General features: G+C 44.1%; 1 protein-coding gene across 15 annotated transcripts in view; it reads left to right on the top strand.

The window, feature by feature from the left end:
* The window catches only part of CAMK2G (calcium/calmodulin dependent protein kinase II gamma), a 172,736-nt gene extending 149,427 nt beyond the window's left edge, over positions 1 to 23,309 (top strand). For 2 of the 15 annotated variants that reach the window (XM_014601427.3, XM_019497136.2), the window contains 9 exons: positions 6,263 to 6,331; positions 7,810 to 7,854; positions 8,456 to 8,504; positions 10,389 to 10,502; positions 12,150 to 12,275; positions 15,368 to 15,443; positions 16,039 to 16,133; positions 17,224 to 17,469; positions 20,580 to 23,309. In XM_014601427.3, the coding sequence (XP_014456913.1) occupies positions 6,263 to 6,331; positions 7,810 to 7,854; positions 8,456 to 8,504; positions 10,389 to 10,502; positions 12,150 to 12,275; positions 15,368 to 15,443; positions 16,039 to 16,133; positions 17,224 to 17,456 (807 nt within the window). In that variant the 3' untranslated portion in view covers positions 17,457 to 17,469; positions 20,580 to 23,309. The remainder of the gene's footprint in view (positions 1 to 6,262; positions 6,332 to 7,809; positions 7,855 to 8,455; positions 8,505 to 10,388; positions 10,503 to 12,149; positions 12,276 to 15,367; positions 15,444 to 16,038; positions 16,134 to 17,223; positions 17,470 to 20,579) is intronic. The other 13 variants (XM_059729737.1, XM_019497142.2, XM_014601431.3 and 10 more) reach the window with 8 other exon arrangements.
* The last annotated feature ends 494 nt before the right edge of the window (positions 23,310 to 23,803 follow it).

Genomic DNA, 23,803 nt, shown 5'->3' with positions numbered 1-23,803 from the left:
GCTGGAAATGCTCTTTCACACTTGGACAATTTTTTGTGGCTACATTAGGCTGGAATTGTTTCCATGGATGTCAGACAGTATTATTGCTGCTTTTGTGGTGTTAAGTATATTTCGACTTTGTTTATTTTTTCTTTTGTTGTTGTTAAGTTCTTATTGGGTACAGCGTGTAGTATACAATCGCATGAGACCCAGGGTCATCTTGAGCATTTGACTTTAATTGGTTTTCTTGTCACCTCTTATTGTCTTTTTTAAAGTCTGTGTCCATTCAGTTCTTGCTACCTGATGCCATTCTTCCTGTTGAATTGTCCCACAGCATCCAAAACTTCCAAAATTATTTCTAGCATGTTAATTGTATTGAATATAAGTTGTTCTTTTATTAAGTTCTAATTTGCAGAGAGCTTGACATTTCCATTTTTTTCTTTCTTTGTCCTTTCCTTGGTCTGTGGTGATTTTTGTGCCCTTAAGTAATTCCTGAAAAGAGTAGGGACGGAGGATTATAGGATGGTGGGTTTTTGTGTTTTCTGCAGTAGTTGGATGACCCTGGATAGATATGAAACCTGATTATTTTGTTAACAGTTTTCATTAGTGATGTTTAACCCTGTTTAGTAGTTATCTTGATGATGCCAAATAGGCAGGGATTGAAATGGATTGAATATCCTCCTCTCCTTCACCCTTTTTTTCCTTCTTATTTTGATACTTATCAGAAATGTGCTAAAACTGAGAATGAGATTTGATTTCTGGCAGCACCTTCCCTGCAGTGTCATTTTATGCAGATTTTACTCTATTTATCCATATGCTTCCATATATTTGCAGAGGAGAATGAAGGCAAATGTTTGGGGTACAGGTCCTCTGGTGCTGTAAATTATTATTTACACAGGCTCTAATTGAATCCTGACAGGTTGCACCAATGGAGGATTTCCTTTTGGGTTGCTGCAAATAGAAGCTGGTTGCTGGTTGCCTTGATTCTGTTAACCTTAATCCTCATTGTCATGTGTTTTATGACAATCATTAGGTTGCTGCTGCTGCTGGCTTTCCAATCCTAGCCCATCGCTTTGCTTTGAGTTGTGGAGTAGCAGCCTAAGATGAGAATAGGTTTGACTGGCTGAGTTAGCCAAAGGTATTTTCTCTTTTAAAGCCCATAGACTCTGGATGTGTGTGCGTGTGCTTGTGTGTGTATTTACCTGAGCCAAAAGGAAGCTTTGAAATTATCATCTTTCTTGGCAGTGTCTAATGATCATAAATTGCAGCCCTTGAGGTGGTCCATCCAGTTCCCATTTGGGAAACAACTTGTAGAGATGCTAAATTGTCCTAGGAGATGGCTATGGGAAGCACAGGAGTGTAGTGCAGACGGTAGGTAGCAAGTCCCCTGCTGTCCCTGTGAAGTGAATACAGGTTGGGCCATGTGTAAGCAGGTCTTCAACTTCCAAATAGATCAGCATAACCAAGTGTAGGCTCAAAATAAGTCTGGAAGATTTCTAGTTTGAAATGGTTCATACACTATCTTGGCTGATTCCAGAATATAGTGAAGCAGCCTGAGTTTGACTGGATTGGGAAAGAAGGGAGGCAGTGTTTGAGGACCAGTCTCTAATCCTCTCCTGAGTGTAAAGCTCCTAACATCAATTCAACTGAGAGTGCCTTTCACTTTTTCTGCCTCAGCCAGAGTACATCTCAATTCCCCTACCCCAACCCCTCCTTTGGTCTCCCCAGTCTGTGCACATGGGAGACCCTACTCTTTTCTCTGCCCATAGGGGTGCCCTCTCACAATGCATTCCTCATCTCTGCCCTCCAAGTGTGTGGTTATACACCTGTTTGGTTCTCTTGCCTGCTCCTCTGCCTGCCCTGCCTTTGTGGCTGGGAGCACTGTCAGTTCCTTTGGTGTAGGTGCATATGTGGGCATCCCTTTGCTTCTGGGCCCCTGGGCCTATATATTCCATCCCTATCTTGTGCCTGTGAGGAGTTCCTTTTTTTTCTTGTCCTCACATCTGTGCGTGTGTGTGTGTGTGTTTTCTATCCTTTCCCTCCCTGCCGTGCGTATGGGTGACTTGTTAATGCTGAGTGTTCTTTGAACCCTTTCTGTGTGCCTGTGCATTTCTGCTGCTGTTCCTGCCACCGCCCCCTCCCCTCCCCCCCCCCTCCCTGGGAGTGTTGTTGGCAAAGGGACCCTTGCTGGCTCACTAACGTGTGAATAGTTTCTGTGCTTTTCTTCTCATTTCCTCTCTCCCCTTCTCTTTCCCTCTCTCAATGGTGTGTCCAGAAAAGGAAGTCGAGCTCCAGTGTGCATTTGATGGTGAGCACCTCCCGTAAGCTGCCTGCGATTCGTGCGTCCACCATTCTCATGCCATGCACGCTCAGCTTGTGCTCATCACCTTACATAGCATGTTTGGGGAGGGTGGTGAGATGGGGAAATCATGCACTTCAAAGGTCCATGTCCTCACAAAAAGGACCATGTGATTGGTCAGACTCTGGCTAATCTCAGGTTCCCATTCTCTACAGAAAATTGGCTGCTTAAAATGCAGTTGAGCATTGCCTGCTATTGGTGTCTGATGCGAGGTGAGAAACAAATGAAGAAGGCAGTACCTCTCCTGGGATGGAGTGCGTGGTCTCTGCACAACAGATCTGTGCCTTGTCTGGACATGGGGCCTTGTCATTCTGTTGCAGAGGTGCCAAAAGAGGAGCAGGTGCTTTGCCTCGTGTTGGTGCTGTCATCCCTGGAGATAGCCCTGCAGTGTAGAACAAACTGGGAGTCGCTCCAAATATGGCAGAGGCTTCTGATGGGTCTCCAGCGTGCACGGAACAAAGGTGCGGGCACAGCACCACCTGGTGGCTTAAAACTGCCATTAATTTATTTTTGTTAGACTTCTTTCTATATTGAAAAAGGTTTGTCAGAGCCCTTACAATCCAAGTCTCTGTTCTTGGGGTCTCCATTTTGTCTCCCAGCATGATCAAGTGCCCAGTAACTACTCCCTCTTGCACTTTATCCATTCCTTTTTCATTTATCCAAATGTGTTTGCTATCCCCAGAATATGCTGGAAAATGGTGATTATACTGATTATTCAAGGAAAAAAAGAAAAAAAACAGCCAGTGCCAAATTGTAGATTGATGCTACTGCCATTTGCTGCTGTCCATGTCACTGTTGTGAAGCCATGGGCAGTAACTAATGTGAAAGTATCCTTTGTATTCTGATTTGCTGGATTGTGGTTCTTCCCTCCTTCAGATGGGAAGAAGACACAGTGTCACTAAAGGAGAGAAACTGGCTTCCCTGTTTCTGCCTGTTTCTCCCCCTTTCATTGTCACTGTAAATTGTTACAAATAAGCAATAAGAGGTCACAAAGGGCTGCTTAGAAAGTCTCTTAGTGACATGTCACTTCCAGGGCAGCTTTCCCTGACTTTTCCAGCCCCAGCTGTGTTAATGTAAAGGTAGGAGATTTTGTACAGGTCATCAAGCGCCGCACAGCCCAGCTCAAAGTTACATTTCTTTTCCTACTTTAAGGCAGCTGGAAAATGGAAACTAAATAGGTGTCTGTCTCGGGACAGTGAATTTTGAATAAATGACCAGTGAATGCTAGAAGTATCCAGGTGGCTGGTGTTTGCTTTCCTGTCTTTCAGTGTGTACCCCAGTGCTGTGATCACTGGTTGGTTCTCTCTCTCGCACTGTCCGTGTTGTCTGTGTTTGTCTGTCTTTCATCTAGCACAGGAAATGCATTCAGTATCTGTGTCAAAATGAATTGTATCACAGATCTTCTGAATGGTCTGACACGGTCCTAGGTAAACTACCTTCTTTTTAGAGTCGAGACCCTCTGTACTGGAACAAATCAGCTAGGTTTCTTGCTCCCCATTGATGTTGATGTTAATGGTGGGGTGATGCATGTGTAAAATCCTGTGAGACTCATATACACTCTGAGAGCCCATGTGTAGGATGAAGGGCAGCTGACTAAATGGTCACAGAGCAGGGGGACAACAAAAGGGAGTCAGTAGATCTGGCACCTCCCATATGAGCTGTACATGTGAAGCACATAGGTCAAGTTTCCTGTCTCCTTAGCTTGCCAACATTCCCTTTGCGGTGTTTTAGTACCATGCTGTAAATCTGGGCAGAGACCTGGAGGCACAGTCCCAGTCAAACTAGAGAGGAGTGATGGTTGCAGAAAGACAGCTCGGGTTCCACTAAGGAGTGTGTATGTTTTGGAAGCTCCCGTGGTGCGAAGTTGAGTGAGGGAGATGGTCCTGATGGCAAGTGGGAAGTTGCAGAAAAGCTGATGCTGAGGGCCTCTTCCTGAGGTGCTGAGTTCTAGCAATTTCTTTGGGAGCTGTTTAGATTGAACCCCTGGGATGAAGTCTTTACTTGCCTTCTAGAAATTAGTCCTCTATTGAGCACACCTCAACTTGAGTCCAGCCCAGAATGTTCAATGTCGTTTTTTTCAAGCACCCTGTATCATTCCCTTTCTAGTATACTGAAGTGTAATGATGGCGTCCCTTGGCTGCTGAGCAGCACATGAATAAAGGAGCTGGATTTAAACCCATTTAAGACAGAGCTAGTAATTTCTAATAGACTGTAAAAGGCACTTTGGTATGATGGGAGGAGGCAAACAGGATTTTCTACGGCCGTGGTCTTTGTGCCACAAAGCAGCTTGGGACTCGTTCTTTTAGGCTGCTTTGCCCCTTTTACCTCTTTGTTTCTGGCACCAGCAAGCTAGAAATGAACCCAAAGAGTGTTTGCCCTACTAGAAAGATGAAATGAGGCAGGTAATGAGATGTAAGGCATGTCATATTTGTGAATGAAGATGTTCCTCCTTTCCCAGATTTTTAGGGATGAGCAGGTTTATCCATTCTCTGGCTCTGTGGAATCTTTCTTTCTTTCTTTCTTTCTTTCTTTCTTTCTTTCTTTCTTTCTTTCTTTCTTTCTTTCTTTCTTTCTTTCTTTCTTTCTTTCTTTCTTTCTTTCTTTCTTTCTTTCTTTCTTTCTTTCTTTCTTTCTTTCTTTCTTTCTTTCTTTCTTTCTTTCTTTCTTTCTTTCTCTCTTTTGTGTTTGTTTTTTTAACCAAAAAAAAAAAACCTCTAGCAGGGCATGGTGCCTATGAAGAGAAGCTCATACAGGCAGGGATGGATGCAGAATCTTATTTTAAGATCTGCTTCTCATGGATGTGTTAAAAATTTTCTTCAGACCCTTTCTTGTCGTTCCTTGCATTGGTTGCTTGGTGCAGAGGGTTCTGATACACTGGGGGTTTGCCCTTGTTCTACTCTGCCCCAAAAGATAGGCAGACTGCTTAAATGTCTTTGAGCTACAGTGAGCCTGTTTTTTATCTTATTTTTTGGTGTTGGGTACAAGAAGAATGTTAAGGGGAAAGTGCTTCAGCAGCCGGTCAGGTCTTCTCTGTAAGTCAGATTTAGCCTGTTTTTCAGTGCATGGAGAAGAAGGTTTGAATTTATGGATGGGGGAGTGTACATGATTGAAAACTGCTTCAGGGCACCTCCTACCTAACAAGACCTGGACTTTGGGCATTCTCTTAATTAAGCTGAGGCATTTCCATGCTGCAAGCGTGGAGGGGAGTTGGTAACTCTGCTGCTTTTGTTGTGCTATGGGAGTGAGGAGAACAGCCTTTATCAACAAACTTCATAATCTGCCCCAGCTACAAGAGAGACTCCTTGAGAAAGGCATAAATCCCTTGGAAACATCCCTAAGACTCACTAACCTACCCAAGCAATCCCCTGGCTTCTTCCTTGGTATTCTCTCCACGCCTGCCGTGAACCTACTCCACCCTTTCTCGTACTAGCATTGCACTCTGGAATGCCAGCATCATCCCACACTAGTCTCATCCAGCACACCCTGGAATACCATGGGCACAGCTCCAGGTCATCCCAATGTGATAGCTACACAACACATGCCCTATACTGTCACTTAAAGTCTGTTAGCACACATCCTGTCACACGTCAGCTCCCTCTCTGCTGCAATGAAGTTTCTTGGGAGCACCCCTCCTGGAAACCCCAAGCGTTTTGGGTTGCCTCCTCTTTCTTTCCCTTGCCTTTCCTACAGCTCTAGTAATCCACCCATTTTGCGGCATTGGTGAGTTCACTGTTGCACCTCTGAAGAGACAGGTGGTATCCAATGACCACGGCAGTATTCCTTCTTCCTCCTTCTCCCCTGTTCTTGCAATGTGTGGGGTGGGGGGCTGAAGAGATGGTGGGGGGTTATGAGAGCAGTACTGTAATGTTTTGCTGTCACTGCTGGACAGCAAGATAACTAAAACAATCTGTTTTTCTGTCTCAGCCACAGAGCAACAACAAAACCAGTCTAGTAAGCCCAGCAAAAGACACTCCCCCAGTGCAGACGTCCATGGTATCTTCCCTGACCACTATTACTTTTTTTTTTCTTGTTTGGTTTAGTTCTGACTTTTATCCCCTCACCCCACTGCTACCTGTGCTGCTCTGTCTGAGCTTGTGTTTTGGCTTAGTTCTGTCTGTGTTCTCTCGCTGCTGTGGGAGCTGGGGTGCCAACTGATGTAGCAGTTGGATACGGGGACTTCAGCTAGTCTGGACTGTCCCTTGTGCTATCCCTGTATACTTCTGTGTCTCCCATTCAACTGTTTTGGGTTTTTTTTTATTTTGGTTTGGAAGAAGAGACTGATGGAGCAAGCAACTCCATCTACTTTTCAACATCCAGGAAAAGGAAAATGGGCTTCAGCACCCCATGACAGAGACAGGGTGGGCCAAATAATTGAGTTTCAAATGAGACCCTCTGTGGCCTAATTACCCTTTTTGGCTATATGGTTAGTCCTCTGCAGCTGGTTGATCTGCTGTGCTGTTGTTGTTCAGCAGTATCGCAGTGCATGCAGTGGACTTCTAGAGAGATCTGTGCTTTGTATGTTTAGCAGTGCAGCCCAAGTAGGCTCTACCTTGAATAATCTTGGAAAATCAGGCAACATGTCAAGTAGTAACAGATTGGGTGAGTGTGCTTTGCTGCAACACATGGCCTCTGGTGGCCACCTCGATCTTCCTTCAGAAGAGGGATGTCAGTGGGTGAGTGATGGTGCAAGATCTCAGTGATGTCTTCTAACAAAAGGATGAGTACAGGAGCAAGCTAGCACTCTTGGAGGCCTGGTAGCTGCTTTCTGCTCTGTCTCACATTCCAGAGAGTTATTTTTTTCTTGGGACACTTCATAATTTTCAGCTCTTCCTGCACTGGCTTAGCCTGCTGCTGTTTTGATGCTGAGAATGCCTTTCTATTTTTACTATAAATGTCCCATTTTGGAGACTTTGTTCTAGCAAAATGTGCATTTTCTTTTGCAGCCTGGTAGCCTAAGCAGTTTCTCACTGAAAGGCACTGGGACACTCTGGCTTATTCCCTTTCTTCTTACAGAAATTATGAATGTCCCTCTTAAGAATAAAGTACTTGGCAAACTCAATGGAAATCTGGGAGACAAAGGCCCCAGCCCACTACCAGTCCTCTCCCTAAAAATATGATTTCTGAGAGAGACGCTGTAGAGGGCTTGTTGCATAGTCAACTGTCTTCTAAGGGCTGGAAATTTATGCTGAGACTGCTGTTTGGTCATAGTTGTAAGGCCAAGGGCAGTTCTCAGGGATCAAATTGGGACCTACAGGGCACCTGGGGGCTTTGTCTTCTCATGAATGTAGCTGTTAATGTTTCTGTCTTAGAAGCCCTCTGAGTAGGGAGTGTGTGTGCGTGTGTGCACGCACGTGTGCAGTTTGGAGGTGTGTTGTGGTTTGTTTCCATGTTGGTTACTTGCTGGAGGGGGAAGACAAATGAGACACAGGCGTCAGAATCTGAGTTTAACTTTTGCCTTCCTCCTTACCTAGGAGCCTCAAACAACTGTTGTCCACAATGCTACAGATGGCATAAAGGTAAGGGGAGGGACAGCCAGCATTTCCCTCAGAGAAATCCCCACATCTCTACTTAACCAATCTGCTCTTCTCTGATTCAAGTCCCTGCCCCTCTGGCGACTGTGTCAATGCATGATTCTGAACGGTAACACTTGGATATCCCTGTCCTTTTCCTGACATGATGTGTATGATTCCCTGTGAACTCAGGGTGGAAGATGAGATGTGCATATCTACGCATGTGCCTTGTCTCCTCAGGATTTGGAGGCCAATTCCTTAGAGTGAACTTGTAGGTCTGGGATCTCATTTACTCGCTCCTTGAGGCTCCTACAGATTGTGTCCTATATTATACTGTTCCCAGGGCTTGACAATGTCTGTTCTCAAATGGCTCCAGCATCATGTGCTTGCACTACTTCTCTTCAGAGATTGCTAAGCCTAAAATATCTTGCTTGATATTTGCCTCAGTTTTCCTTTGCATAATTTCATCCTAATCCTCCTAACCATAAATGCTTTTATCTTGTTCCTTCCTCTGTTTTATGCAACCCCCATCCTCTTCTGCAAACAAATGAAATAGTTTTGACTCTGTGGGCATTGCTATCTAGTAACATTCTCTTCTACCATGCAGGGGTCCACAGAGAGCTGTAATACCACCACTGAAGATGAGGATCTGAAAGGTAGGTGCACTGACAAGTCCCTCTGACATTGTGAGGGGACAGAGAGGAGATTCTGGAGATCCCACCTACCACAAGTGATCCCAGACTTGTCTGATTGAGTTCCTGAGTTTGCCATGGTTTTCTTTACCATTCCCCTCATGGCAGAGTCCTGGGTAGGCACCTTTCAGACTGCTTTGAGGAAGTTGCCAGTCCTCCCTCTGCTGAGTGGGAATTCCTTCCTCATAGATGGATGGGATCTCTCCACTCCCAACCTCTTTAGAGAACTGGAGTCTCCCTGTTTCTTCCCTTCAGATTTAAAATTTGGCTGCTCCTTCCTTTGCCTCTCCACAGCTTGTGAGCAATTGGACCCTTCCTGTTCCTGCTCCCCCATAAGGGGATTGGAATCTGTGTACTCCGCTCTGGGAATCTTTGTTTTCACTGCTGTTCTACAGATGTCTTTGAATGTCTCTTACCTGTGCCAGCACAAAGGATATCCTCTATTCTCTGTTCTGTTTGTGGATGAAGCTGGAGCTCCAGGACTGTCCCTGCTTGGGGTGCTTTAACAGTGGGAAATGAGATGTTAACAGACAGGGGTGAGATTTTAGAGCTGTCATTGACCACAGCATAAACTCTTCCCCCTCTGGTGATGAGCTTTTAAAAGTGCCTTAGATGAACAAGCACTGCTTATTCTGGAGTGTCAGATTTATTTGTGCTGCTTGTGCAGCTGTCTAGTATGTTGGGAGGGGCAAACAGGTCAGGAAATTCTGGTCCCCACACCTGGCTCCCCAGTGAGGGGTGCCCTCCCTGCGAGCAAATTCTGGAATGTGCCCTTTTGGGTGGGGAAAGAAATAATAGCTTTTTCATTTATGGGAAAGCATCAAGGCACAGGTACCCCTGTCCTGCTCCCTTCCTCCCCTCCCCCCACACTCCCCACTTCACCTGCACTCAGAGCCCATTCTGTTGAACACTTGGGAAAGCACTAGTGCTTGTCTGGTGACACGGGTACTGAGGTCATGTCAGGCAGTAGGGACAGTTCTTGATGCTGTTCTAGTACCGTGTCACAAGCTGCTGGTTGTACAGTTAACTACTGTTAACTGTTCTGAAGACTGACTGGGAACAGCATCATGAAGTGGACACACTCTAATACAAGTGCAGTTTCAAAGGAAATTGGCTTTATTGCAAGGTAATACTCTATCTCTCTATTTTCCCCAGGTGAGGAATACATAATTATAGAATCCAGTTGGGAAGACAGGGAATGGGTGTCTCAGATGATTTTTAGCACACAGTGAAGTATGTAGCCTCTAATCTCTGGATACCTAGATTGGTATGGGAGGGAAGGAGCTTGTGCAGTGACCATCTGACTATGCCCAGCTCTAGTGATACTATTAGACCTTTATTTCTAAGCTTTTCCCCTTCTGATTTACCAGGGGTTGCTTTTGCCAGGTTATAATGTCAAGTTTTTCCCTTGAGCCATTGAGTCCCTCCTCTATTCTTTGCCGTATACAGCCTGGATTAGAGATGCTGGGGTTCTCAGACTCTGGGGAAAGAGAGGCCAGCTGGGTCATTTATTTTCTGCCTCTTTGAATAGGAGCATTCTAGGGAGGTCTATACTGACGTGGAGCAGTATAGAGCTGTTAGGCCCGTAGTCAGTCATGGCTTGTTGAGCTGTTGTTTCCACTGTAGCAGGGCTGGAAGGGAGCAGCTCCTCACATGCCATTTATGAATCACACAGAGGGATTATGCTGTAGAGCAGTCTGCTTGGCTTTGCCTTGGAGGATGCTCGTGCAGGTTTTTGTGTTTAGCATTGTGGTTTCTTTAATGTTCTCCTACTTCTTTTCCCTTTTTTTATTTACTGAACTTGCGTGTTTTGTTTGTTTTTTGTGTTTTAATTCCCTGCCATGGTAGCTCCCCCTCTCTCCACCGGGGACGGCAGCTCAGTGCTTGAAGGACGGAGGCACAGTGAGAGCAAAACACAGACTGAGACCATGCAGTCCCAGCTTTCTCTCTGTTTCTCAGCCAGTAAGTCCAGGGGTGCAGCGCTCCACAGCATCTTTCCCCTTCCCCTTCCTCCGCCATCCCCCATTTTTCCCACCCCAAGACTTTCCTTTCCCCAATTTCCATCCAGAATGTTGACTTTCATTTCCAGTACTTCAGAATAAAAAAGATTCTCTCCCCTCCTGGAAAACCTCTTCCTCACACTGAAATTCTCTAGACCTTCTCCCACTGTAAATTGGAACCTCATCCTGGCTAATTCCAATCCTTTACTTCCATTTGTGCAAGGCATGGAATTCTTTGCAGTGACACTGACTTTTTGGGTCCCTTGGTCAAGTCACTTAACCTCTCCATAGTGTAATTTTCCCATCTGAAAAAGGGGGACAGTGGTACTGACTGACTTGGGGAAGGGGTGTTGTAAGGTGGACTTCCTTCTGGTTTAAGAGCTTTTTGCTCTTTGGATGGAAAGTGCTAAAGAAGTACTAAGGACTAGTAGTAAAGGCCACTTCAAAAGGTGCTATGAAAGCAAGGCTTTGGCTGCTAAAAGAACCTTCCCTCCACCAATCTGTGCTGTAAACTATGGAGGGGCATCTCCTCTGTTTGTATTTCTGCCTTGCAGGCCTCGCTTTGTCTCAGTGGGTTTGAAAACTGAATATCCTGTCAGTATTCTATGCAGTAGTCTCCCCAGTTTTCTCCCAAATACTGTGGCTCAGCAAAGGAGCTTTTAATAACCTGGCAGCAGAAAAATAGTAAGAATAGGTGACCAAGAGAAGACACGTTTGGGCTCCCCAGACCTTTCCTCCCCTCTGGATGGTCTTCCTGAGTTGAGTCTCTTACTAGCCTCACATTGCGCCTTTTAGAATGGGGAACAAGCATAGTGACACTCAAGATACTTTGAATCATCCAGTCAGACTATTTCAGTGGGTGGGAGGAAACAGGCTTGCTTTCTCCTCTTCCTTCTCTCGTCTTCATTCCTTTGTCCCTTTGCCAAACATTCCTGTTAACTCCTCTGATGAAGCAGTGCGAGCCTCCCTTTTGGCACTAACCTGAAGCATGTAACTCTGGTAATGTTCTGATTTGGGTGAGAGGGCCCTGTCTGGCTAGACTGAAAGGACTGTGATCTCTTATTAACTCCCAAAGGCTGTTACCCCTACAGCACTGTGTTCTCAAATACTCCTCCCTTACCAACAAGCCCCTGGTTTAGTACACTGGACTGCTGAAACCTCATTCTCCACAGTGAGGAAATGTTTTTTTCCCTTGCCACTTTTCTGGGTCACATTTGTAGTGATGTGGATCCCCGGCCTCCTTTTTCCCCCCTTTTGTTTACCCCATCCTCTCCTCTACTCATCAGTCACAGACTGGTGAGGGTGGATTGCTTCTAGGCACGCTCAGATATCACCCTTCGGTGTCAGTGAGAGATCCACTTTGTCCTGCAGGGCGTTCCAAGGGCCCGTCCTGGCCCTTTGGAATGTTGTCCAGCTGAGATGGCACAACCTATTCAGCACAGAGATTAATGGTTAATGGGTTATGTGTCTGTAAAAATGGGGTCTGGGGCTGTGTGTTGTGTTGTATATCTTCAGTTTGCTTTGGTTTTGTTTTTTGTTTCGTTTTTGTGTTTGTTTTTTGTTTTGTTCTTTTTTTAATTTTGTTTTAATGCTTACGTTTGTTTTGCAGCCACACAGTCTTGTGAAGAGAAGCTTCTTGCCTGGGACAGCCCAGGGCAGACATTGGAGTTAGAGCGTGCTCAGTCGGAGCCCTTGCTAACTCCAGTAGTTCCATTTGTACTTAACAGTCCACCGTGTAAGTTAGCAGTTGGCTAGTAGTAGTGGAGTAGTACAACTAATATTAGTTACCTTAGATATTTAGTTACCCTCCTTTTCTTCATGCTTATGCTCCTCATCCTCCTATTCCCAATTCAGGGAGATGGAATGACTTTCCATGCTACAGCTGATGCCAGGACTTTGTGAATGGCTAGAAACGAAGTCACTGTAACTGGTGACAAGTACCATGGTTTAATACACAGTCACCAAAGCATTTCTGCTGTTGAAGCTGTCTTTGCGTGTGTGCACACAGACTACTGTCTTCCTCTGTGTGGAAGTACATTCTGGGAGAATCTGGTCTCCTTTTCCGAATTACATCTGTACACAGGGTTGCACCAACAAAAGGTGGGGTAATGTGCTCCAGAATAAGAACCCCCTTCCCCTCCCCAGATCATGTAAGCAAACAATTACTGGATGAATGTGGTGAACCAATTATAAGAGCAGCCAAGAGCCAGCCTGTCTCTCTGGCAGGGATGATGTGCTTTCAAGCTGTCATTGTTGCTAAGTGTTTGAATTGTAATACATATATATAATATAGATAGCCACAAGTCATGACTAAAACCATCCATGCCTCTTAAGTGGCTACAGATTTGGTTAAAAGTTGTAGTGTGGGCAGGACTTTAGAGTTAATTGTCCCATATTGGTGGAGATCCTTGCCTCATCAGTGCTGGAAGCTCATGCTCCCGAGTCTTCCTTTCGGCAGTGCTCTGACAGTGTCGTGCAGGATGAGTCTAGGGGACAGTGGTATGATGGTAAGGATTTCAAGAGATCAACAATTGGACTTCCCAAGGGCTTTGTGTTTGTTCCTTGGCTTACTCTTCCTGGTGCTTTCTTCTGGAAGGGTAAGTTGGTGAGGCCCTGCTTATTTTCACCTTGATTGATAGGCAGTAGTGCCTCACTGCATGAAATCCAGGGACTCTCTCCAATGGAAGAGAAAAGGGAATGGATCTATGTCATTCTGATAGCTTTGCATGTATAGTCAATGCAGGGAGGAAAGAATGGTTTTATGCCTGAAATGCAGTCAGTCCTGCTGTGTATATTGGATTTGGGGGCAGGGAGCATAAGACATACTTTAAGATGAGCTAGCACAAGACTTTTATGGTTTTAGGCTCCTTCACTTGTGCCAAATGAAATCTTGCTCCATTCTCCTCCCTGAGCTCAGGATTCTATCTCTCTATGTTAGTTATACTTTTCACAGAATTGGGGACCTGGTCCATTACCCATGGGTGGATCCAGAGCAGGTGTGGCAGCATGGTTTTCCTTCCCACTTTTTGGCTGTTCCACATGTTAGCTCTCAGCACAGGGTCTGGCCAGAGTCTCTGCTTTCTTGCAGCTCTGGAGCCAGGGATGAGTACTGCTACCACTGTTCATCACCTCCTTTCCCTTGCTGCTGAATCCAGCAGGGAGGGGAAGGGAGAAGGGCAGATGGCAGCAGCTGTCACCCCCTTAACTCTGCAGCTACACAAAAGCAGGGGCTCTGACTGCCCCAATTAGCTGGTGAACTCAAAATTTGCTGCTTACATAGAGCTCTGGCAGGAGCCTGTGCTGATCAGGCAGCAAGCCTGAAGGTCACTAGGCATGTTTGGCACAGCAAAAGGAGAGGTTGTTCCTCCCTTGCTCCATTCCTGAATCCACTACTGATTACCCATGCAGCACATGGTTACATATAGATTATGCTATACAGTGCTTCTGCTGCCAGAGCACGCACAGTGAGATTAGCTTATGCTACTAACTAAAACATTTCTGTGGCTTGCTGCCTGACTTAACTTCCTTGGTGGATTTCAGGCATGTATGGGTGGTAGTCTCCTACAGCAGGTGAGATATGACCCTCTTGTGCCTTATCTTTGGCAGGCACTGGTAGTATGAAATGCCCATATGGGATATGGGAGGCAGCCACAAACAGCACAGCAATATTTAGACTACTTTATTTGTATGTTTAAATATGCCATCGGTATAAAGTCTAAGTATGTGACAGTAGTTTACCCAATAGCTGCACTTAGAGGCAAAGGAAGGGAGGGGAGGCAGCTATATAGATGGGCTCAGGTATACTTAGCTGTGTGTTTATATATGTGCATTTGGTGCAGAAATGAAGCTGATGCATGTGAATTCATGTATGCTAGCCAAAAATAAGAAGGAAGATTCATTACACTAAGTACTTAAGCTGCTGCTGGGTGTTCTAATAAAACCAAGTCATTGCACAAGCCTTGCCATGATGGGTGGGTAGTGATGACAAGTTGAAGGGAGATGCTGAGGTGTAGGAAGTAGGAAGCCTGGTAATGGAAAGACTAGGTGTGCTGATGCGTGAGATTTGGGTCCACAACAGACAGGTCATTCGTCCATCTTTAAGTTCATTAAGGGGAGTTAGATAATTGTAGTGCTAATCACATACTGAGAATGGACTGCTTCTGTATCCTATTACAGGGTTGTGTGCCTGGCAGAAAGCTAACATGGTGCGAGTGTGTAGCCTCACAACATAGGTGAATGGGGTCTGCTGGTGCAGCAAGCTATCTTGCTATGGTTGTCTCACTAGTTTGTGAAAGCCATCCCTACGTATGTCCAAATATTTTGTTTGCAGTGCTCTCAAAATATGGTGGGCAATTATTGGTGATGGTAGTCAGTAGGCTGCTGGGGGATTTTTTGTTGGCTTGATTTTATAGTAACAATATAGTTATTTCCTTTCTATAGCAGATACAGGTTCAAATTTTAAGATTTTTTTTCAAGTTGCCACATACACTGAACACTCTTTCAGGGTCCCTTTCTTATAGTACCTGGAAACAGCTAGAGCTGTCATTTATTCTAAGAAGCTACCATGGTCCCTAGGACAGGCCTTTCTTGAAGAAGAAAAATGCTTGAGTCTTTATTCCCCTTTTCCCTGCATCCTAGGATCACCATTTCCCTTTCATACTATTGACCCCATACCTTTATATGGATGGCTGTCTTTACTGCCCATGTCTTGAATGCTGGGATCAAGGCTAGTGGTGTCCTGCAGGTTGTCCAGTAGGATGCACTTGATTGCCACATCCAGCCATTCAGAGTTGATGCAGTTAAATTGCTTTCTGTTCTTGTCCACAGTGCGTAAACAAGAGATCATTAAGATAACAGAGCAGCTAATAGAAGCCATCAACAATGGAGACTTTGAGGCCTATACGTAAGTATGGTCAGTCAGAACATACTAGTTCTGACAGTTGTTTTTTACGTGTCAGTTGGTATGCAAGTAGCTTAATGGCCTCCTGCCCTAAGCAAGGCAAGCAGGTTGATACAGTGGGAGGAGCTGTACAGCTACATGGCAAGAATTAGGCTTTAGTCTTCAACTAGTTTGGGTGGTTCAGTATGGTAGAGCTCTTTAATGGGCACCTGGTCCAAGAGTAATAGCAGCAGAAAGGTTGGCCAAAAGGAGCATACCTGGTAGTCTTTTATAGAGGTGGGGAAAAGTCAGTAGTAGGGCATAGAGGGAGGGAGAGTGAAGGAACAGCCTTGATGTGACATGTAGAGCTTGACTTAACTTGGCTGAAACATGGAACAGAAAAAAAAATGTACCAGTTACTGCCAGCCCTGTATCTTCATAGTGGGTAACAATTCCAGGCTTGGGCAGTGTCTGGGAAAAGGCGTAGTACTAGTCCTATAACAACATGTCTAGGTCTTTACTGGTTTATAAGAGCTCCTGGAGCTTGGGGCTCATTTTGAGACAAGGTGACATGTATTCAGTTCAATAAGAAGAAGGAATATTCCTTTTTTTCCTGCAGGAAAATATGTGACCCTGGCTTGACCTCATTTGAACCTGAAGCCCTGGGAAACCTAGTTGAGGGGATGGACTTCCACAAGTTTTACTTTGAGAACTGTGAGTGGATTGATTCTGGCAATGCAAACAGTCTCCTCCATGCCCTCCTCCATGTCCCCTTGTTTCTTGGGGAAATTGCTGCAATTTTCCTAGGCCACCAGGCTTTCGTTATGCATGGATTGTGATGGATTGTTAAGAGCCAATGTGTTTTCACTGAAAAAACCTTCTTCCCTTGTCAGATATGATTTCCTTTTTCACCCTTTTTTTTTCCCACCATTTTTCTTTTACCATGGGAATGACAAAACTAATCTTGCAAACATCAGATGGAGGGAGAACCAGTAGTTCAGACTAAGATGCTGGATTTCCTATCTGTATGGAAGTGGTATGAGAATCTAATTTACTTGGTAGAAACAGCCTGCACAGTCATTTGAAGAGAGGAGGGTTTTTCCCTGTCATGCTTGTAAGGACCTGATTTTTCTGTTTTGTGCAGCTCGCTGGAATTTCTGCAGTTTAAGGGATCTCTAACCTCTAGCAAACCCTTTAATGATTGGCTCTAGGTGCTCCTTTGTCAGAGTGGTTGGGAAGGGAATCTGGGTAAATGCTTTCTAAATAACCGTTTAGGCCTTTTGGTCTTCTAAACTTCACTGAAGTCTTCTGCAGCCTCCTCTATCCGGCAGCCTCCACAGAACGAGGCAAAAGGCTATCCTAAGCTGCTGCACTTAGTTGGGCTGGGGGAGGCAGTCAAAACCGCTGCTTAACATAACCATTCCTGTGTTTGTAAAAGGGAAGAATATCCTTTGTAGCTTTCTTACTGTCTGCTTTATTACTGTTGAATGACTTGAGGCCTGCTGGTCTTTGGAAAGGGCCTGTTTCATGGCTGTATTTTAGTAACATTTTTATAATGAAAAGAACTCTCCTGTAGTTGGAGACAGCAGTAGCTGATGGATGAGGAAGCTCTGAGGATAAAGAGGCTAAGTTCCCATGGGGTAGGGGAGGTGGCTGGGAAGGAAACGATTTGTTTTTTCTAAGGACTTTTAAGAGAAGGAGTTGCTCTATCCTAGGATACATTTGGGAGCAGCAGATTTGATGCTGAGGAGAAGACTTTCTTTCGATGGGGAATTGAAACTGATAGATTTTTATGTTCTGCCAGTATTGTCAAAGAACAGCAAGCCAATCCACACGACCATCCTGAACCCTCATGTCCATGTCATTGGTGAAGATGCAGCTTGCATTGCCTATATCCGCCTGACACAGTACATCGACGGTCAGGGCCGGCCCCGCACCACGCAGTCTGAAGAGACTCGTGTCTGGCACCGTCGTGATGGCAAGTGGCTGAACGTCCACTATCACTGCTCTGGGGCTCCTGCAGCACCGCTCCAGTGAGGATCAAACACAGGTATGGTCCACTAGGGAGGGTTGTATTCCATGGATGTAGCTGACTTTGCTGTCAGTGGTGTCCCAGAATGTTCAGTGGCCTTTTAGATTAGTGACCATTCTCTAGTTAGCCACAGACAAAGTAGAGCTGCCTAAAAAGTAGTTAAGATAGGGAAATGTTTCCCTCGACCCAGCAAGGCAGAGCACTTAAATCCTCCCTTCTCCCTGTGTCATTCACTTCCCGAGCAGACATTATAAGGACATAGTAAAATTACTGAGCATTGATGACAAACTGGAGTCATGACCTCTGCAAGTCTGGCACCATCGAGGGGATTTCAGGGTGCTACACTGAGAAAGCTGGTACCTGCAGTTGGAGACAGTTGTATCTGCCTCCAAGCCACAATAACCTCAGGGCACTAACCTGAGGCTATAGACCAGATAAACTGGTGAAGGCATGCATGAAATGGACGCACCTTGAAGTGTGCTGGGTTTCACCTCCCCTGGTCCTTGAGTACTGGGAGGGTCTCCATCTTTTTCTGTCTGGTCATGCTATAATTAAAAGTCTGGAGTGCCAGACTACCACAAAACTGGAGTCTGATTAGCTGGGGAAAAGATGGCACATGCTGAGTGCAACCTAGGTCAGAGACAGGCATATGCTAGCAATGTCAGTAACACAAAGGCAAAGAAATCTGCTAAAACACAAGAATACATTTCAGATTGAACTAAGTAAGGGCAGTGGTGACCCCCAAGGCAAATTATAGGGAACTTCTAGGATGTCAGATTGAGAAGGTCCAGCCTCCAGTGCAAACTTGAAATGCAAACTTGAAATGCCTGTATAACTGAGAGGCATAAAACCACAAATGAGTGAACGAGAATGCCTGACAGCAGGGGGTGCTTGATGCAACATGATGAAATGCTTAGCTCCTGTATGATATTTTAGCAGTTGGCTATGAATGCAGATGATATCAGAATCTGTCAAAGAGGGAGGAAGTTGCCTTAGATTTTAATGACTGCCTAGAATTTTTATGAGAGAATTTCAAAAACAAGAGACCACAAAATGTAATCTGCAAGGCACAAACCCAAGTTGCAGAATATAGATGGACTGGTTTAAGTTTTACTATCAGCCTTCTGATCAGCAAAAGGATAGCCAGTGCACAATGTTGAGAGAGATCATAGGAAAACAAATATGGAGAAACAGGAATATTGGAGGACTTTAAAATACCCACCTGTAAATTAGTCAAGCATCACAGGGAGGCAAGGTTTGACTATAAAGGTCAACACCTTGAAAAAATAATTTCTTGGTTCTGAAACCATTTGGCTCAGATAGCCTTATGCAGTATATTATCTAGCCACGCTGGCTGGTTTCTTGCCTTCTCACATTCTCTTCAGAATATGCAGGATTCTTGCCTTTTATAGGTCTCATGCTGAGTCTTAGGATCTACATTTCTGAACAGGAGCTAGTAAAAAATGTCCTACTCCTATTTAGAAAAAAAGATCAATAATTTTGGTGTCAATAAGCAAGGCTTATTTTTCCCTGGGGATGCTGAACTAGTTAAACTTAGTGTGTTGCTTAGGATTAAGTCAAACATAGGTTTCCCTCTTGTGTGTGTTAGAGGGATTTGACCCTACCAAAGGCAGTAGAAAGGGGCATAAACTATATCCAAAATTTGTATAATGGATATTGGGATAACCAAAGTTAGGTTTTGAAGAGGAAAAAGCCAAAGATACAAAAGCAATAATAATGTTAAGGCAAGAACTTTTGTGAACATTTGTGGGTCCACTGGATGTTAGTGGAAGCAAAAAAGAGGATAAGGGCTTTGCAGGAAAGTGGAATGACTTATTTCCATCAGTTTTCACCATAAGGGTAACCTCTACCCTAGACCCTACTCTTTTCTGTGGATTCCAAACAAAGTGTAACCCCTCATAACAAAGCCTGGATATCAGTGGGGACAGCTTTCTGAAAACATCTGCTTGTTCTGGAGTGATGCACTGAATGCAATGAAGTGTTAGGCTGGAGAAGAAGGGGATGGGAGAAGATACTAAAAATATTGCAGTGCAGTGATAGAAATCAGTTGCAAGCCCTCACCTGGAATTCAGAGTTCAGTTCTGACCAGCTTACCTTATAAAGGACACAGAAGAACTAAGAGGATAAGCAATAGGGATGGCTAGGTGCATGAGAAAAGATTGCCAGTTTGGTGAGGAGTAAGAAAGGATGTGGTGAAGAGAAGCAAACTGAAGACTAGTGGAGAGAATGGAAATAAGAAGTACTAGTTAGTCTCTCAGCATAAGGCTGATGAGGTCAGTGATGGAATTGAAGAACAGCAAACTGATAAAACACACAATTAACCTGTGATAATAATTGCTAGAAGACACCACGGAGGCCAAGAGCTTGGTGGGACTTGGGGGAAAAAATGAGGCAGGTACAGATAATGCAACTGTCTGGAGTTACATGAGAAATAATTTAAAAAGCCAATTAAAATGGAAATGTGAGTGTGAAGTCTTCCTAACCCCAGTAGGAGCTGGACTTCAGCTGGGGGTGAGGAAGAAAGTGTTCCTTTGCAGCCAGTTGCCCCATAACCACCCACTTGGGATTTTCCTGCAGTGTCTTCTGAAGTGCCTGGAACTGGGCACAGTTGGAGACAGGATACTATCCTCGATGGACCTTGGGTCTTACCTAGTCTGTCAGTTCTTTTGATTTAACCTTCTAAACCTCCCTTCTCACTGTAGTGCTGAGATTCATCTTGCAGCAAGTGATGAGGGTTAACTAGGATTCCCTCTGCCAACCTCAGAGCTCAGCAGTATGTCATCTTACTTTACCACTGGGATTCACCCTCCCAACCTTGAGCACAATGGGGAAGGCAAGGTGTATTTTGCCTCTTACTGTTCTCCTGCCCAGCCCAGATTTATTTTGTATTTGTGTGGAGTGGCGGGAATGGTTTATTTCTCTTGTGTTCCTGGGTTCACTCTCCCAGACTGTCGTGCTGCATAGTTTCTTGCCTGTTTTCATGAGCTTGCAGGAAAATTGCTTTGTATAAATTCCTCAGTTAACTTTTGACTTTTATTTCCCTTCCATCTTCCACCTCATTCTCTCTTCTCCTTTCTGGGCGGACACTACCTTTTTCCTGACTGCAGCAGCTTTTGGAGATACTCAGCGGGAGGGCAATATCTTCTTAGCAAGCGGCTCTGGAGTGCCTGAGTAACAGCAACGGTTGTGTCCGTTTTGACGTTTAAAAAAAAAAGTAACAAATTACAAACAGGCAGCAGCCAAATGCACGAAACCCTGCATGCATCTGATGCTCCGGGCGCTGCCGTCTTTCTGTTGTTTTCCATGGATCCATCGTGTCTGTTTCTGCTGTACGAAGGTGTTTTTTAAATCTAAAAGAGACATGTTGTTTGTATAAAATAACACAAAACAGGAATAATGCTAAATAAATGACAGATTATTTGATGCCCCCTCCCCCAGGGCTGATGACATGGCAGCAGCTGGAGCATCTTTCAGAAACCAAGAGAGGGGAGAAGCAAAAGCAATGGAGAGTGGTGGGGGGATAGAAAGAGAGAGAGAGAGGGAGGAAGGAGAAGGCACCTTGGGCAGCAGATTTCTGAACTCTGCTCTGCAAAGCCAAGGTGGAAGCTGACATGGTGTTTAGGCTGTGCTGTAACTTTAATCAGTGAGAAGTGGTGAGGAGGTCCCGGAGGAGCTGGTGTGAAAAACAGGGAGACAAAGTGGAGGAAAGAGACGTCTCCTTCCTGCTGCCCAGTGGACTGACTTCAGCCTGAGTTTCTTCGTAAATCTTCCGCACGGTGAGAATGCTGCAGAAAGCTGGTTGCTCAGCCGCTGGATCCCACAAAAAGACTCTTTAAAAACAAAATGGGATGTTTATTCCCAGCTAAGGATGGAAGTAGGGAAAATAACAATGGTTTAAATTAAAATAAATAAGTAAAATAGGAGCTTGCTCTTCAGATGATACTGGTTTTAGAGACAGCCGCTACCTGGCCGAACATGGAGATTTGAAGCCAGTTTATTTAAAAAAAACAATGATGATGAAAAGTATTAAGAGCAAAGATTTTAAAGGAAGAGGGTACATGTATGGGATTTTCTTTAATTTTTTTTTCTTTCTAGTAACATAGCTGGGATCCACAGTGCTACAGAATATATATGTTCCTTAAGAAGCAGATGAGAAACCTAGTGTTATGTTCTTTCATGAAGACTTGCATACACTCCTATATGATGCATAATTTAGTGTGTGTTTTTTATACTGAAATATATGCACCCATAGAATTAGGGGGCTCACTGCCTTCCAGTTTGAGTTGTTTGTTCTCCAAATAAAGTAGCAGAGGGAGCCAGCAGCTGTTGCTTCTCCCCCACCAATAACTCCTCTAATGTTTGTAGGCATCCTGTTTCTTGGTGTTCATTTGGATATTTTTCCTATTTTTATGGTGATGTTGTAACTTGGAAAACTTTCAGATCAGAACCGCAATGTACCACAGCCAGGCTCCAGGCCACCTCCTGGCATTTTCTCTCTCTCTTATAGAGGATAACTCATGAAATCGAGGGAAAAGTGAGTTGCTGAATGTGATCTGATTGTCCTTTGGGCCAATTCATCTTTCTGTTCCCTGTCTTTGTGGGGCGGGAATCCGTTTCCTTTATTTGGTAGGTGGGAAATGTTGAACCTTTTCTTTTTCTGTTTTTCTTGACTTATGAATAAACCCTGACCCCAAGGATGAAAAGGGCTTCTAGTAAACCTTTTTAGTGCTTGGACACACCATGACTTGTGTCCTGACCAAGAGAAAGGCAGTTGCTTTGCTTCTTTTGGTAAATTGGAGGGAATACAGGTACAGACTTATTCACAACTCCAAATCACAAGCTGTGGTCACAGGGCTTTCCAGTAGGTTATCCCTGCATTCCAGAGAGACTGAAAACATAGTATATTAAAAGGGAGGAAACATTTTAACAGATCTGGAGAAAAGGGAAAGCTTAGTTATAAAGTGACCATTGTTGAGCAGAATAGAGGGGAAGAAAACAGAAGCTGTAGCACAGAATGGAGTTAAATCCTTGCAGTGGAAATTTCTCCACTCTCATTTAGGAGACAATTAAGTCAATCTCACTCCATTATTAGAGCAGCTGATCCATGATGCTTCCCAAAGCTTGTCTGAACAAATAGTTTCCTTCCTCCCTCCAGCACCCTAAGTGCATGTATAGGCAAAGTGAGGACTGAAACAAGAGGAGGCAAACACTAGATTTTATTATTTTTGGAACATTTGTAAGATGGCACTAAGATAGTGAGTGAGGTGGAAAGAAAAAGCTTTGATATTTTATTCAGATTTTTTTAAGCGACAAAGAGAGAGCAAACAGAAGACTACAATTATGCAGTTTTAAAAAGCAACATACAAGAAGTTATGCATGCCTTCTTTAGGTCTGATCTTTCCTTGTCTCTTTACCTGATGATTATTAATGATTAAAAACCCTCTGTATTTAGTATCTGCATCTTTCAAAGAAAATGTTAAATTGTTGGTTTTTTTTGGTTTTGCACAGTCTTGAAGACTAACTGTTTTTTCTTTTAAATTAATGAGAACCTTAGCTTGGTATGGCCATTATCAGACACAGCTGTACACCTTTAGCATTCTTAATGTTCTCTTATGGGGCTAATATAAGCATCTATATAATATATATTATAAATATCATGTTTTAAGCAGGAAATGGAAGGTGTTTGATGCAGAATTTTTGCATGATATAGAAATTAAAACAAAGTTAGCTAGTGTTTGTTTGTTTGGTCTGAATGTTGGTAGAACCTTCATAGCTTTGTTACAATGAAACCTTGAACTGACGATATTTAATAAAATAACATTTAAACAGTGCAACAAGTTGAATGGCATTTCTCTTCTGTAAATAGGGGACATGGTGAAAATGGAACTTTCTGGGATCAGATCTTTTCTAAAAGCTGGTCTGATGAAATCCAGTAGATGCCTTGTGATCACACATGTCATACTTTGCAAAAACTTGCATGTATACAGCTCTGGCACTTCCAGAAATGACTAGATACTGACATTCAGAAGACACAGTGGATTCTTTCTGAGACAATTTTATGGTAGTTCTAGACCAGTACTGTTGGCCTGGGCCTTGAGAGACCTGGGTAATTCCTAATGCTGGGCTGGACTTGTTGTCTGGTTTAGGGCAAATCTATGTCTCTGCTTCCTTTCCCATCCTCTGTTTGATCTGCTTAGATTGAAGCTCTCTTGAGGAGAAAAGTTATCATTAATTGACAACTTGTATGAACCCCATAAGGTAATTATAAATTCTCAACGGGAAATTCCTGGACATGTGTACTTGAGGTTTGGCCTAAATTAAACAGCAGACA

The sequence above is a fragment of the Alligator mississippiensis genome, chromosome 6 (assembly GCF_030867095.1).
Source record: "Alligator mississippiensis isolate rAllMis1 chromosome 6, rAllMis1, whole genome shotgun sequence".
Lineage (NCBI taxonomy): Eukaryota > Metazoa > Chordata > Crocodylia > Alligatoridae > Alligator > Alligator mississippiensis.
This window is presented reverse-complemented; position numbering and strand designations above follow the sequence as displayed.